Source organism: Saccopteryx bilineata, chromosome 2 (assembly GCF_036850765.1).
Source record: "Saccopteryx bilineata isolate mSacBil1 chromosome 2, mSacBil1_pri_phased_curated, whole genome shotgun sequence".
NCBI lineage: Eukaryota > Metazoa > Chordata > Mammalia > Chiroptera > Emballonuridae > Saccopteryx > Saccopteryx bilineata.
In genome coordinates, this window is record NC_089491.1 from 250,410,067 (window position 1) to 250,425,093 (window position 15,027).

The 15,027-nt window shown below is 42.0% G+C and overlaps 1 protein-coding gene across 3 annotated transcripts in view; it reads right to left on the minus strand.

The window, feature by feature from the left end:
• The window catches only part of SPECC1L (sperm antigen with calponin homology and coiled-coil domains 1 like), a 142,762-nt gene that overhangs the window by 46,393 nt on the left and 81,342 nt on the right, over positions 1 to 15,027 (minus strand). For all 3 annotated transcript variants that reach the window (XM_066260034.1, XM_066260035.1, XM_066260036.1), the window contains 2 exons: positions 4,599 to 4,682; positions 748 to 904 (listed from right to left, as the gene is read on the minus strand). In XM_066260034.1, the coding sequence (XP_066116131.1) occupies positions 748 to 904; positions 4,599 to 4,682 (241 nt within the window). The remainder of the gene's footprint in view (positions 1 to 747; positions 905 to 4,598; positions 4,683 to 15,027) is intronic.

Genomic DNA, 15,027 nt, shown 5'->3' on the forward strand with positions numbered 1-15,027 from the left:
CCACTGTATCACCCTGGTCCAGACTTGATAACTTTGTCCCAGAAACATCAGACTATCCTTTAGCTGCTCCCTCAACTCTGGTTCAGGGTAGAATAATCCTTGCATCACCTTCTCACACTAGTTTATTTACCCCATCTCAGAACTGCTACCACATCAAAGTGATTCCACACTTGACTCTGAAGACACTCCACTGCTCAGTCACACCTTACCCGGCCTATCTTTCCCCACTGCCCTGGACAGAACAAGTACACACCCTGTTCTGGTTTTCTGTACCCACCCTCTCTGTGTGCGTAGTACCACCTCCTCGCATAGTCACCCTCTCTGTACATTCACTCAAATCACTGGCCTCGAACAATGATGCCTGTGCTCCCGCCCCACCTACTACCCTCCCGACCCTGCCCCACTCAAATTCCACTTTTCTAACCTTCACTAACATTCCACCCACACCCCCAGTATTTGAATTTCACAATATTTACTTCTGCATTCAACCATTCTCTAATTTAAAAAACCAAAAACAAAAACAGAAACACCAGCTGCTTGGGGAGGGGAACTATCTCTTTAACTTTGTTTTACTTTTTACTTCTGTACCATCTTAAGCCCGGGCACAGAAGAGGAGATCAGAAAATACTTAATAACACACAAAGAAAAAAAATCAGTGCCTGAATGCATTCCTTAATAACTTGATCATTTACTCTCAAAAGGCCAGGAAAGGTGAGAAAACATGCATCAATATTAACTGTTCTCTACCTTATCCGGCTTCGGGTGGTGGGGGTCACGGACGCCGTGGGGGAGGAGGAGAGGGAAAGCTGTGGTGATGTGGTTCCCATAGCCATAAGAGAGGCTGGTGAGGCGCCCTCAGGTGCAGAGATGTCTCGTTTCATCTCTTCACTACTTCGTCGAGACACTGTGAAAGACAGCCATTATTCATTTTATAGCAAAAACATTTTAAATTGAGTTCAAGACATTTTCTCTAGCAGCTTCCAAAAGGAGAAATTAACGTAAAGGAAGGAAAACTAAAATTTTCTTTATCTTACTGATAAGTTGAAAGAACTAATTTTTTTTCATTAAAAGGTATAAAAAAGGTACAGTAGTTGAAATATGCATTAAACTTCATAGTCCCTGATGGTAAGTGTGTCTAGCCTGTTCTTGCAACACTCACAGTGTCTACCTAGCACACAGTAAGTATTCATTCGTTCAATCACAAACACATCTAAAAAACCAAACGCTAATTAAAGCAGTAATCGACAACTACACATTCTCCATTAAAATCAACATGACCCTCCTGAATTTAGCCAAAAACACTGTTAACAGGACATAAAAGAGGTATGCTTAATTCTGGGTCAGGCCATGTTTTAAAAAACATAAATCAATGAGACAGAAAACTAAAAGGTGTCAAGTTGGCTACTGAGTATTAAAAACAATCAGAAAAGTCTGACTTTGAAAGCAGGCATAGTAAGGCACTGTATCTTGTTAGAATTATAGAAAGCTCTAAGAACTGTTGGGAGGAAGTAGCCACTTCAGCGGTTGATAACAGAGCCACAATAAAAGCAGTTTTCTAGCAATGACGTGCTAAGTACAAGCAGATGCTCACAACGCCCGGCTGAGCACAATGAGAAGTAGACACAGTGAGACACAATTCCTGACCTCAGACAAATTCTATCTTACCTCAGAAGACAGTGGAAATGAGGGAGCCATTAACTGTATCATCTCTGGGCTGATTATAATGCAATCAATGTTACACATCAATCACTTCTGCCCTGATTAGTGAAATTGCCTCCCTTGAATAACCACAATCAGAATATAAAACCGCTTTAGAAAAAAATCCAGAGGAGACAGATGCTTTCTCGTATTACATGAACTTATTAGAATAATAAAGTACTTCCATATTCTGATGTAATTTTATAATTATTTTTTTTCAGTGTTCTCTCTTTCACGTCATCTCTTTATGCCTCAAATCAGTAGTATCTTTTAGTGATATGCTAAGAAACTGAATTAGAACACCTTTCTTTTTAAAGGATTTTTCTTTTTTTTTTTTTTTTTTTTAAGATTTTATTTATTCATTTGAAAGGAGGGAGGGGTAAGGGGAGGAGCAGGAAACATCAATTCCCATATGTGCCTTGACCAGGCAAGTCCGCAGTTTCAAACCAGCGACCTCAGTGTTCCAGGTCAATGCTTTATCCACTGTGCCACCACAGGTCAGGTGAAAACACTTTTTATAAAAATAGAGTAAACAGACTGAGAAAGAATAGGAAGAACTCTGTTAATTCTGTTATAGGAAAAGGCTTTGGGATGATAATTTTGGCCAGACTTTCCACTGATATATTTTCTTTAATTTTACTTATTTATTGATTTTAGAGGGAGAGGTAGAGAGAGAGAAGCATCAACTTGTTGCTCAACCCATTCATGCACTCACTGGTTGACTCCTGTATGTGCCTCAACTGAGACTGAACCCACAACCCACTTCAACCAACTGAGATACCCAACCAGAGCCTTCCCCACTGGTTTAAAGACCCAGCTATGACGTATAAAAACTGCCTAACTTCAATCCACATATAAATGAAATGTTAACTGTTGGAGGCAGAATTATAGGATTTCTCCTTTCATGGTCTAATACCTATTTTTTATTAACTGAGAACAGAGGAGACAGTGAGACAGACTCCCCCATGAACCCCAGCAGGGATCTATCCAGCACTCCCCTTATGGGGTGGTGCTCTGCTCATTTGGGGTGTTGCTCTGTTACTCAGCAACCAAGCTATTTTTTAGCACCTAAGGTCAGGAAGCCATCCCTAGTGCCTGGGGCCAACTTGCTTGAGCCAGTCCGGCTAGCTAGAGCCTCATGGTCCAATTTCTAGTTGAGCTATTAAGAGTAAGAAAAGGCCATAGAGGCCCTGGCCGGTTGGCTCAGCGGTAGAGCATCGGCCTAGCGTGCGGAGGACCCGGGTTCGATTCCCGGCCAGGGCACATAGGAGAAGCGCCCATTTGCTTCTCCACCCCTCCGCCGCGCCTTCCTCTCTGTCTCTCTCTTCCCCTCCCGCAGCCAAGGCTCCATTGGAGCAAAGATGGCCCGGGCGCTGGGGATGGCTCTGTGGCCTCTGCCCCAGGCGCTAGAGTGGCTCTGGTCGCAACATGGCGACACCCAGGAGGGTCGCAACATGGCGACGCCCAGGATGGGCAGAGCATCGCCCCCTGGTGGGCGTGCCGGGTGGATCCCGGTCGGGCGCATGCGGGAATCTGTCTGACTGTCTCTCCCTGTTTCCAGCTTCAGAAAAATGCAAAAAAAAATTAAAAAAAAAAAAAAAAGAAAAGGCCATAGAGGAAAAATAACGTGACCAACTGATAAACTGAAGAGTTAACTCCAGGAGACAGGCAAAGTAGGCCCCCCAAATTTATCGCTATGGAACAGCTCTATCCTACTGGAAAAAATCTGGCTTCCAGAGAATTTTTTATGTGCTCTGAAATACCTCTTCAAAAACTGTCATGACACACCTTGGAATAAATATTCTAATCTTTCACAACTATACACACTTTTTATGAAGTTATATTTTCAGCACATCATCTAACCCACTCTAGGCATCTAATAAATACTTTTTAAGTGAACAGCACTATTTAAGTTTAGTTTAGTTTTTTAAATCAGGACATATCACTTCTATAAATCTGAAAGATACAAAAAGGGTAATTCAGAATGAAAAATAATCAACTCAAGAGCCAGAGGCAAGGAAAGTTAAGTAAGTCTAAAGAGCAGGTATTCAATACCATTACTGAGTCTTTTAAAAGGGAATTTTGAGGCCCTAGCCAGTTGGCTCAGCGGTAGAGCGTCGGCATGGTGTGCGGGGGGGACCCGGGTTTGATTCCCGGCCAGGGCACATAGGAGAAGCGCCGATTTGCTTCTCCACCCCCCCTCCTCCTTCCTCTCTGTCTCTCTCTTCCCCTCCCGCAGCCAAGGCTCCATTGGAGCAAAGATGGTCTGGGCGCTGGGGATGGCTCCTTGGCCTCTGCCCCAGGCACTAGAGTGGCTCTGGTCGCGGCAGAGCGACGCCCCGGAGGGGCAGAGCATCGCCCCCTGGTGGGCAGAGCGTCGCCCCTGGTGGGCCTGCCGGGTGGATCCCGGTTGGGCGCATGCAGGAGTCTGTCTGACTGTCTCTCCCCGTTTCTGGCTTCAGAAAAATACAAAAAAAAAAAAAAAAAAAAAAAATTTAAAAGGGAATTTTGAATAGCCTGATCAAGTGGTGGCATAGTGGATAGAGAGTTGGACTGGGATGCAGAGGATCCAAGTTCAAAACCCCACGGTTGTCGGCTTGACCATGGGCTCATCCAGCTTGAGCTTGAGAATAGGATCATAGATATGACCCCATGGTACTGACTTGAAGTCCAAGGTCGCTGGCTTGAGCACAAGGATGCTGGCTTGAGCAAGGGATCACTCACTCTGCTGTAGCCTCCTGGTCACGGTGCATATGAGAAATCAGTCATTGAACAACTAAGGTGTTGCCACGAAAACTTGATGCTTCTCATCTCTCTCCCTTCCTGTCTGTCTGTCCCTATCTGTCCCTCTATCTGTCTCTGTCAGAATAAAAAGGGGAATTTTGAAAAAAAGTCATCACCTGAGATGGTCTTGGCACTTTCCATGGCAGGTACTCTTGGCAGAGAAGCAGGTCGGCTGGTTGAAGATGTTCTTAGTAGATGCTCTGCACCAAGTGGAAAGGGTCACAATAAAGAAATCTGGTACTGAACACTGACATAACAAGGGTAGCAAGAAGGTGAGTTTTACTCCCCTTACCCTTGACACTCAGCCTTTCACAATTCCCCAGAGGTCTACTAATACTAAACAACTTCTGTAGACAAGGAACATTTGGGAAAACATTTCATTCAATGTTTTATTTCTAGGGATGAGACATTTAACACAGATGAAAATGCTTCTAAATCACCAACTGCTATTTACCTCTTCGATGCAATTCAACCAAAATTCGAAGATCCCCTATTATATCTAGGTATAAAAAGTAGAAACTAAATAAAAGCCTTGCCTTGTGTCTACATAGTTAGCAGGAAAGCCATACGTAAATATAACAGACAGGTCAGGATGGAATTAATCAGAATACTAGAATGATGAAGTGCTATTAAACCACAGAGGGAGAAGCCATTCATTTTAATTTTAGGGAGTAGGAAAGGTTTCAACAGCACACTGTAATGACATTAAGCTGGGCTTTACTAGTAGAGAAGAGGGGTGGCTAACAGTATTTCAGACAGACAATACCCAGAGCAAAGGTACAAGGTCATTAAAGATGAATAATAATAAAATCCTAGCACAGCTAAAACATTGGGCGCATGGGAAACAGAGAAGGTAGCAGGAAAATGGGCTTTAAAGGGAGGAGGAGGCTGACTGAAGAGAGACTTCATCACCTGGTATGTGGACTTTAGTCTGAGGGAAACAAGGAAGCGTCAGACATCTCTGAACACTCAGCCAAGACATTCTGCGTCTGCAGCCTCACCTTGCTCTAATCCTCCCTTGCTTTCTAAACACAAGATGTATATATAGGGCGCTTCTTGAGTCCCCTGAACGTTGGCACAGCTGTTCCTACATCTCCTGTATTCCTCCTCTATTCCCTCTTTATCCTGGCTACCTTTATCATCCTGCAGGTCTAGCTTCAACACTGCCTTCTCAGGACCTGTTTGCCCTGAGGTGGGAGCCCCCAAACAGAGCAGCACGCTTTATACGTACATAGGGCTACAATCCCAACAAGGCTGTCGTCAGGCTAAGCCAACAAGCACAAGGACAGCTGAGATGTGTTCTGCTTGGTTGGAGTGTATCAGGAATGGTAGATTAGGATGAGAGGAAACACCACCTCTTATACTTAATGAAGACTATTAGTCTCATTGACCAAGAAAGTCCCTCTAGCACACATTTTTTTAAAAGGGAAAAGGCACAGTTTATTGCTAGTAAAAAAAAAAAAATTCAGTACTTCTTTCTAAGAATTAACAATTTTAAAAATATTCCCTCTCCTAATATGCTGTCAAAAGTAATGGCCGCCCTGGCCGGTTGGCTCAGCGGTAGAGCGTCGGCCTAGCGTGCGGAGGACCCGGGTTCGATTCCCGGCCAGGGCACACAGGAGAAGCGCCCATTTGCTTCTCCACCCCTCCGCCACGCTTTCCTCTCTGTCTCTCTCTTCCCCTCCCGCAGCCAAGGCTCCATTGGAGCAAAGATGGCCCGGGCGCTGGGGATGGCTCTGTGGCTGGCCTCTACCTCAGGCGCTAGAGTGGCTCTGGTCGCAACATGGCGACGCCCAGGATGGGCAGAGCATCGCCCCCTGGTGGGCAGAGCGTCGCCCCTGGTGGGCGTGCCGGGTGGATCCCGGTCGGGCGCATGCGGGAGTCTGTCTGACTGTCTCTCCCCGTTTCCAGCTTCAGAAAAATGAAAATAAATAAATAAATAAATAAAGTAATGGCATATGACATTATCTTTCAAGGACAGCACATCTTTTATTTTAAAATTTATTTTCTAAACACATGAGAAATATCTGGTTGTAATTACAAACTACTTGGATTGGAAGGGAGTGGGAAGGAGGAACTTACTTTCTTAATGAAGAGAGGACTTATATAGCCTAGCATCATTACATCATTCTTATCATGAACAAACACTGCCTCTGTGCAAAAAAAAGCCTACACACAAGCATTCATCAGTCCTAAACCCTGTCGCCAGGTGCCTTTCATTCTCACAGGAAGAGCATTATTAAACACAAAGTCTGACAGACAAAACAAACTTAGTAGTAGCATACAGAAATAGTTGGAAACAGAAATCAACATTTTTTACTTAATTAAATTTTCCATTTTGCAAATATGAAACTGGTCATTCCCTAAAATCTTAATCTTCCAAAGAACACAGCAAATGAAGAAAGCGAAAACAAAGGGTATAAAGACAAATGAATCAAAATGTGTGTTAGTTCGGACATAGCCTTTGTCGTGCCCTACATGGAAAGTGTTTCTAAGCTGTCTTATATCTTCCTCTTTGGCACTGTACCCTCTAGGCACAGAACTGAAACAAAACTCATGAAATGTACTGCTGATTCATTTGCCCAACAGCTGGTTAAGTCTTTTTTTTTACTGCATGTCTACAAATCCAAGTCTGTCTTAATTTAGCAGACAGTTTCTGAAAACATACAAAAAATACATATTTCATGGCTCTCATTTAAATAACCCAAATTGGCTATTAGTCATTTTTAAATTATTTGTGTTAACTTTCCACTGGCACAACACAGTCTGCTGCCAGGTCATGAAGTATTTTCACTGAGAATCAAACGAGGGCTCAGAGGCACTGTTACAGTAAGAATGCATGTCCATCTACTGCTGTAAGCAGGCTGGATTCAACCTTTATGTCAAACTGTTGGTTTAGCCCTCTTCAGGAAATAAGATGAGTGTATCACAAGCAAGTGGCAGGCAGGAGAGATTATATTTTACAGTAATAAAGACTACTGCCATATGGAGCTATTCTTGTCTTTAATACAGTCATTAAACAAAAATTATTTGGGTCTCCACTACTTGCTAGGCACGGGGCTGGGTGCAAAGGTCAGAGAGAAAGGAAGATAGGAGGCAGGAAACTTGCCCCAATGGAACCGGGAGTCTAGAGTAGATTAAAAAAAAATCACTTCAAGTGGAGGATGCTAGAACAGAACAAATACAAGGGCTCTGGGAACACAGCAAAGGATGTAACCCGGTCTTCAGAGGAGATCCGGAAAGACCTCTGCAGGAAATGACATCTCAGTTAAGACTAGAAGGATAATTAATAGCTTTTATACAGGCAAAGAAGAGCATGGAGTGGAGTGTTCAGTGTACATCCAAAGAGATCCACAGGGCAGGGGGAAGAGAGGAGCAGGTAAGGCTAGAGGCAGGCTGGGAGGGCCAGACCAGGCAAGGGCAAAGCATGCAGGTGCTTCAGGTCAAGTGAAGGAATTTGGATTTTACTGTTAGCAATGTGGAACCAATACAAGTTTTATTACTTTAATATCTTTTTGGCTGTAGTGAACTGAAGGAGGAACAGTTAGACTGTACAGAGGAGATAAAATTGGCTTGGACTAGGGGCTTGGGTGGTACCACAAGAGAGAGAGAAAAGATTCAGGAGCTCCTCAAAATGGCAGAATCAACAGGCTTGCTGACCTACTAGATACAGAAGTGAGAAGGAGAGAGGTTCTAGGTACAGAGATAAGAAAGTAGAAAAGTATCATGGGAGGAAATGAAATGAGAACACAGTGAATTTGAGAACCATATAAGATACCCAGGGAAAGATGAGGAACAGGTAGTTAGTGAGGGAGTTCAGAAGAAAAGGCAACGTAAAGATCTAGTTTTGGAAATTATTAGCATATAGCTGATGGCGAGATAATGAATTGGTGACAAGGAGGCTGAACCTTGGTCAAAGCAATTTAATACATTGTTGGGGACAGAAGTAAGGTAAGAATATCCTGTATTAAGGAATGAATGGGAAATAGGAAGGAGACAAAATGTATGTGAAAAGTAGAGAAAGTATAGTAGCTAGAGGAGGTGGGTAGCAGGTAAGGGTTTCTTTCTTTAAAAAGAAGAGATGTGGCCTGACCTGTGGTGGCGCAGTGGATAAAGCGTCGACCTAGAAATGCTGAGGTCGCCGGTTCGAAACCCTGGGCTTGCCTGGTCAAGGCACATATGGGAGTTGATGCTTCCTGCTCCTCCCCCCTTCTCTCTCTCTCTCTCCTTTCTAAAATGAATTAAAAAATAAATAAATAAATAAAAAGAAGAGATGTGAGCATTTTAAAATGACAATGGAAGGGGGACCCAGTAGAGAAGGTAAAGCTGAAGACACAGGAGGAAAGGGATCATAGCATGAGGCTAATAGCATTTATGAAAGCCCAAACAGATGAGATCCAGGGCTAAGATAAAAGGATAAACCTACACAGAGATATTCTTTTCACTTACAACAGACAGCAGTAACACGAGCACACTAGGTCTGCTATTTAATTCTATTTCATAAATCATAGAAATAAATTGGTGCAGGCAGTTGTCCTTTTATTGTTTCCCTAACCATATTCATAGGCAAAATAGTGGATTTAAAAACAGGGACAATTTTGAAACCACTGTATATTAGTCATGAAATAAACAAACATAATGTAGATAATGAGAGCCAGATTTCTCACTGGCCAAAGAAAGAAGTTACAAGTAAGGAAAAGGAAAATGCTAGAATGCACTCTTGGTGCTGGCTTGGAGTTAGAGGCATGAGTGTAACTTGTGGTTTGTGTATGCATGGGTTGATTATACATACATAAAACTGTCCTAACTCTATCCAGAAAGGGACTGGAGGCACCTCAGTAGCAATAAGTACATCTAGCATCCAGATCTTGTTTTCAAAAATACCATTCTCTAATAAAAGTAACCAGGGGTACTTGGAGAAGTATATAGTTGATTCCAAAGCTGATGCAGGAAAAAGACAATTCTGGGTCACCTTGTGATGCTCAAAAGTAAGAAAATGCTTTGGGGGGTTCGGCAGGGAATGATGCATTGAAAGAGCAAGCAATCAACATGAAAAAGCTCCCAATGGCCAAGGGTGGGATAATGTGAGCAACAAAATAACAATAGTAATAGATTTTAACACAAAGAATAAATGTCTATGAGTCTGTATTAATATAAATGAATGCTATAAATATAAGTGCAATAACATTATAAATAATTCCTTGCAAAAAGGAGGAAATTTAAAAAATCAGCACTACAACATCACAGTAATAACTGCTGCAGAAAAAAATCTGTCAAGGCACAGATGCTAAAATCAATGAGAGAGAGTTTAAGCAGAAATAGAATATTTATTAATTACTAGCAGGCAACCACCTTATCCAAGTCACAAAGGTCAACATCACCAATAATAAGACATATTGACATGTGTCCCCTGATATGATACACTTAAAAGTGCACATCACCTCTGTGGTATCCTTCCCAGTAACACATAACCTCAACCTAATCAGGAGAAACAAACAAAAAAAAAATCAGATAAACCCACACTGAGTGATATTCTAAAAAACAACTGGGTAGTATTTTTCAAAAGTATCAAGGTCACAAAAGACAAGAAAAGACATAAACTGTTGCTGACTGGTAGAGACTTAAGGAGATAAGACAACCCAATGCAAAGTAGGAACCTGAATCTGATCCTGGAATAGAAAATGAACATCAGTGAGAAAACTGGTAAAATCCAAATGAAGTCTGTAGTTTGGGTTAATAACATTTCAGTGATACTGATTTCTTACTTTTGGTAACTATTCGATGGTTATGAGGGATGTTCATATTAGGGAATCTGGGTTAAGGGTATAAGAGAACTATAGTATTCTGGAACTCTTCTGTAAGTCCAAACTTATCTCAAAAGGAAGAGTTTTTTGTATTTTTCTGAAGTTGGAAACAGGGAGGCAGTCAGACAGACTCCTGCATGCGCCCGCCCGGGATCCACCTGGCATGCCCACCAGGGGGCGATGCTCTGCCCATCTAGGGCATCGCTCTGTTGCAACCAGAGCCATTCTAGTGCCTTAGGCAGAGGCCACAGAGCCATCCTCAGCTCCCGGGCCAACTTTGCTCCAATGGAGCCTTGGCTGCGGGAGGGGAAGAGAGAGACAGAGAGGAAGGAGAGGGGGAGGGGTGGAGAAGCAGATGGGCGCTTTTCCTGTGTGCCCTAGCCGGGAATCGAACCCGGGACTCCTGCACACCAGGCCAACACTCTACCACTGAGCCAACCGGCCAGGGCCTCAAAAGGAAGAGTTTTTAAAAACAGAGAGAACACTTTAAATATTGCAAGACATGCTCAAGTATACTGATTGCAACTTATCTTGAAAAACATTTTAAAAAGATGGAAATGTCCCAGCTGGTGGTGGCTCTAGTAGATAGAGCATCAACCGAGGACACTGAGGTCCTAGGTTCGAAACCCTAAGGTTGCTGGCCTGAGTGTGGGATCATCAAAGTGGTTCCATGGTCACTGACATGAGCCCAAAGGTCGCTGGCTTGAGTAAGAGGTCACTGGCTCAGTTTGAGCCCCCTGGTCAAGGCATGTATGAGAAGCATCAATGAACATCTATGAGTTGATATTTCTCATCTCTCTCCCTTCCTGTGTCTGTCAGTTTGTCTCTATCTCTAAAAAAAAAAAAAGACACAATATAATGTACAGATGATATGTTGTGGAATTGTGCACCTAAAACCTGTATAATTTTGTTAACCAGTGTCACCCCAATAAATTAAATAAAAACATTTAAGAATATAGGAATTCTATAGAATCTAGGTAGTGAGAGGTAAATGTTCACTGCACAATTTCTTTCCATTTTTCTGTATGCTTGAAAATTTCATACGATAATAATATGTTGGAAAAAATAGGCTAGTTACTTTATCAAGAACCACAGTGAAGAGAAGAAAAATGGGGATGGGAAGCTTTATAAGTGAACTGATATCCATTAGACTAAAAATACAGAAGGTTAGATTTCCATCTGAATTTCTCCTGGCGATTTCCCCACCATGCTGGATCTAGGGCTGAGCCAGAATCCAATTCAGTTCTACCCTTTGGAGAATGAGAACTGCTGTGAAACTTTTAAAATAGAAGGTACTTTTTCTTTTCTTTATTTAACTTAAAAGAGATAACTTTTAACAAAGTATCAAAGGTCTGCCTTTCTAGTAAAATCTTCTAAGTTTGTGTCATGTTTATTATATGTACTCTTACCATAAATCAATTTTTTCAAAATACTGAATTTAAAAAATTTTTTATATCTCCAAGCCTCATGTAATGCAATTTGGACAAATAACAGTATTAATTTCTTTACAGAACATGACTTCACTTAGACTAATCAGCTTTCTCAGATATCTGTATGTCTGAGCTGGTGGCACAGACATGGCATTCACAAGGTTGTGCTGATATGGGGCAACCCCAGGTTCTCCAACCCTCTGAACCATCAGCTAGGGTTTTCACTTAACACTCTGGACCTTTTAAGATTACTATGCAAACAGAGACAGTAAGAAAAAGAAAAAAGAAAGGCATAGTAAAGACCTTTTCAACTACCTGTATCCATGTACCTACCTAGTAGCAGATTTACTGCTTTGGCCACAAACACTAATTCACATTCTACCTATAAAGAGTCACTGAGGCAGCACCAGTCCTGAACCTAGCAATTTAGCTCAACTGCTGACAATAATAACAAAAGGGCATTTGATTAGTCCATTTATAATAAGATTTTGCTGGTCTGAAACCTTCTCCTGCAAGTGACATACAAGCATGATGCTAAAATGGAACAAAACCCCCACACCTATTATAAAGTACTTAACTGGAAAAAAAAAAAACCAACCCAATAAATTCCCTAAGTGTAGTAGAACAAGAGGCAGCACTGTTTTAAACTTAAGTAATGAAACCACTAAAATTTTCAAAATGAAAATTATAGACTGTTTTTCTTTATTTAGGCCAAGATAAAAGAAACAGTCAAGGAAAAAAAGCAGTTTGAGACAGAGCTCAGAAATCCTACTTTCTTTCACCGTCTGGATAACCATGGTAGCCTTTTTTTTTTTTTTTACAGAAACAGTCAGAGAGAGGGATAGATAGAAACAGACAGACAGGAACGGAGAGAGATGAGAAGCATCAATCATCAGTTTTTCGTTGTGACACCTTAGTTGTTCATTGATTGCTTTCTCATGTGTGCCTTGACCGTGGGGCTACAGCAGACCAATAACCCCTTGCTCGAGACAGCAACCTTGGGTCCAAGCTGGTGAGCTTTGCTCAACCCAGATGAGCTCAAGCCAGCTCAAGCTGGCGACCTCAGGGTCTCGAGTCTGGGTCCTCCACATCCCTGTCTGACGCTCTATCCACTGCACCACCGCCTGGTCAGGCCATGGTAGCCTTTTATGACCAAGAATCATCCGGTTGTTCTCAGTTTTGTAAGTGGTTTCTTTCTCTAGTGACTGTGAAAGATTAAGATCTCACTATCAACAAATTCTCAGATAAAAATTCAACTAAGTGTGTCTACCTCTGTGTATATTTGCACTGTTTCCACTAAGGCCCATTAAGGCTTAACACAGACTGACCACACACACTCCATCCCCAATGGCATTATCATTTGCTATATTACCAGATAATAAAAAAAAACCAAAAAGATTTGATTCAGCAGGCCCTAAAAGACACTTAACATATTCAGTCTATGTCTTCAATAACCTTGGCTTACAAACCTTTCAAACCCCATTCCCCACCCACAAAAGCTAAAGCAATAGGAAAAGTGAAAAAAAAAAAAACCTTTGCCTAATTTCCCAATTTTTCCTTTCCTAAAATTACTTAGGGTGCTTGTAAAAATGAAGTTTCTAAACTCCCCCAAGTCAACAGATCTGAGGTAAGGCCCAGGGTTCCATATTTTATCAGTGACTCAGGTAAGTCTTAGTAATAGGTGAATTCAAGCAACACTGCTGGTACTGGTTGTTCTTGGTAAACCTTGCCCTGTTGTGAGCCAACTGAGATGAGCCTGAAGAGCAGTGATAGTCAACCTGGTCCCTACCGCCCACTAATGGGTATTCCAGCTTTCATGGTGGGCAGTAGCTGAGCAACCAAAGTATAAATAAAAAGATTTCACTAGAGTGTTTTTTTTATATTTTTTATTTATTTATTTATTCATTCATTCATTCATTCATTCATTTTAGAGAGGAGAGAGAGAGGGAGAGAGAGAGACAGAGGGGAGAGAGAGACGGGGGAGGAGCTGGAAGCATCAACTCCCATATGTGCCTTGACCAGGCAAGCCCAGGGTTTTGAACCGGCGACCTCAGCATTTCCAGGTCGACGCTTTATCCACTGCGCCACCACAGGTCAGGCTAGAGTAAGTTGTTTTATAAAGATTTATTCTGCCAAACTTAGCAAAAATCTGACATAAAGTACTTGGTAAGTAATTATTATTATATGCTTTAACTTGTTGTAACTCTGCTTTATAAATTTTATAAAGTAAAGTTACTTCCCTACTTTATAAATCACCATTACTGTGGAACTGGTGGGCAGTTAGAAAATTTTACTACTAACAGAGATACAAAAGTGGGCCATAGGTATAAAAAGGTTGACTACCCCTGCTGTAGTGGGTCAGTCAAGTGGGGAGGAGGCCCTGAGGGTTGGCTTTAGGAGGTTTGGAAAGGCCCTGAGTCATTTCCTACTGGAGCATCCCTGCCCTCCTCCAGAGCCAACTGAAACCTGGAGACTCAATATTCTTTAGTGTCCCAGGATTACCTCAATGCTCTCCTGATAGGGGCCTGTCACACAGGGCTGTCACAAGCTCAAGATTATACACATTTTCAAAGGCTGTGGCATCCTGGCTCCTAGCTCCAACTGTAGTGACTGTGACTGCAGGTCAAAAGGCTGACTTTATTTGCCAGAACTGGGCACATGTAACGGGCAGGGGAGAGTGGGACTGCTCCTAAACCCTTGGCTTCCATCTTTGCTCTCAATGCATGCACTCTTTTAACATGCCCAAAACATAATGTGTATTATGCTTTCTCACAGCCACATCTTGGCAGCTCAGCAAAACCTGCAGACCTCAGTTGCCTTGCAATTAACTGAACTGCTTTACTTGCAGATAATTAAGAGCCATCATTCTCAGTCACATATGCTAAGAAGCTCAAAAACAGTCATAAAATCTAACAGTGAGTATTTTCTATTGGCTAAAATTCATGCTTAGCATTTTATATGCTTTAACTCTTATTTTATTCACTCATCTCATATGTCTTATCAAGAGTCCAGGGGTGGGGGGAGGGACGGAGGGGGGGAGGGGGAGGAGTACAAAGAAAACTGGATAGAGGGTGACAGAGGACGATCTCTCTTTGGGTGATGGGTATGCAACAGAACTAAATGACAAAATAACCTGGAAATGTTTTCTTTGAATATATGTACCCTGATTTATTGATGTCACCCCATTTAAATAAAAATTAATTTATTAAAAAAAAAAACACAAGAGTCCAAAACTACTATAGGTGCTCAGGATGCCCTGACTTCATGAACCTCACAACTAGGGAACAGGGAAAAACTAGTAAAAGTTATAG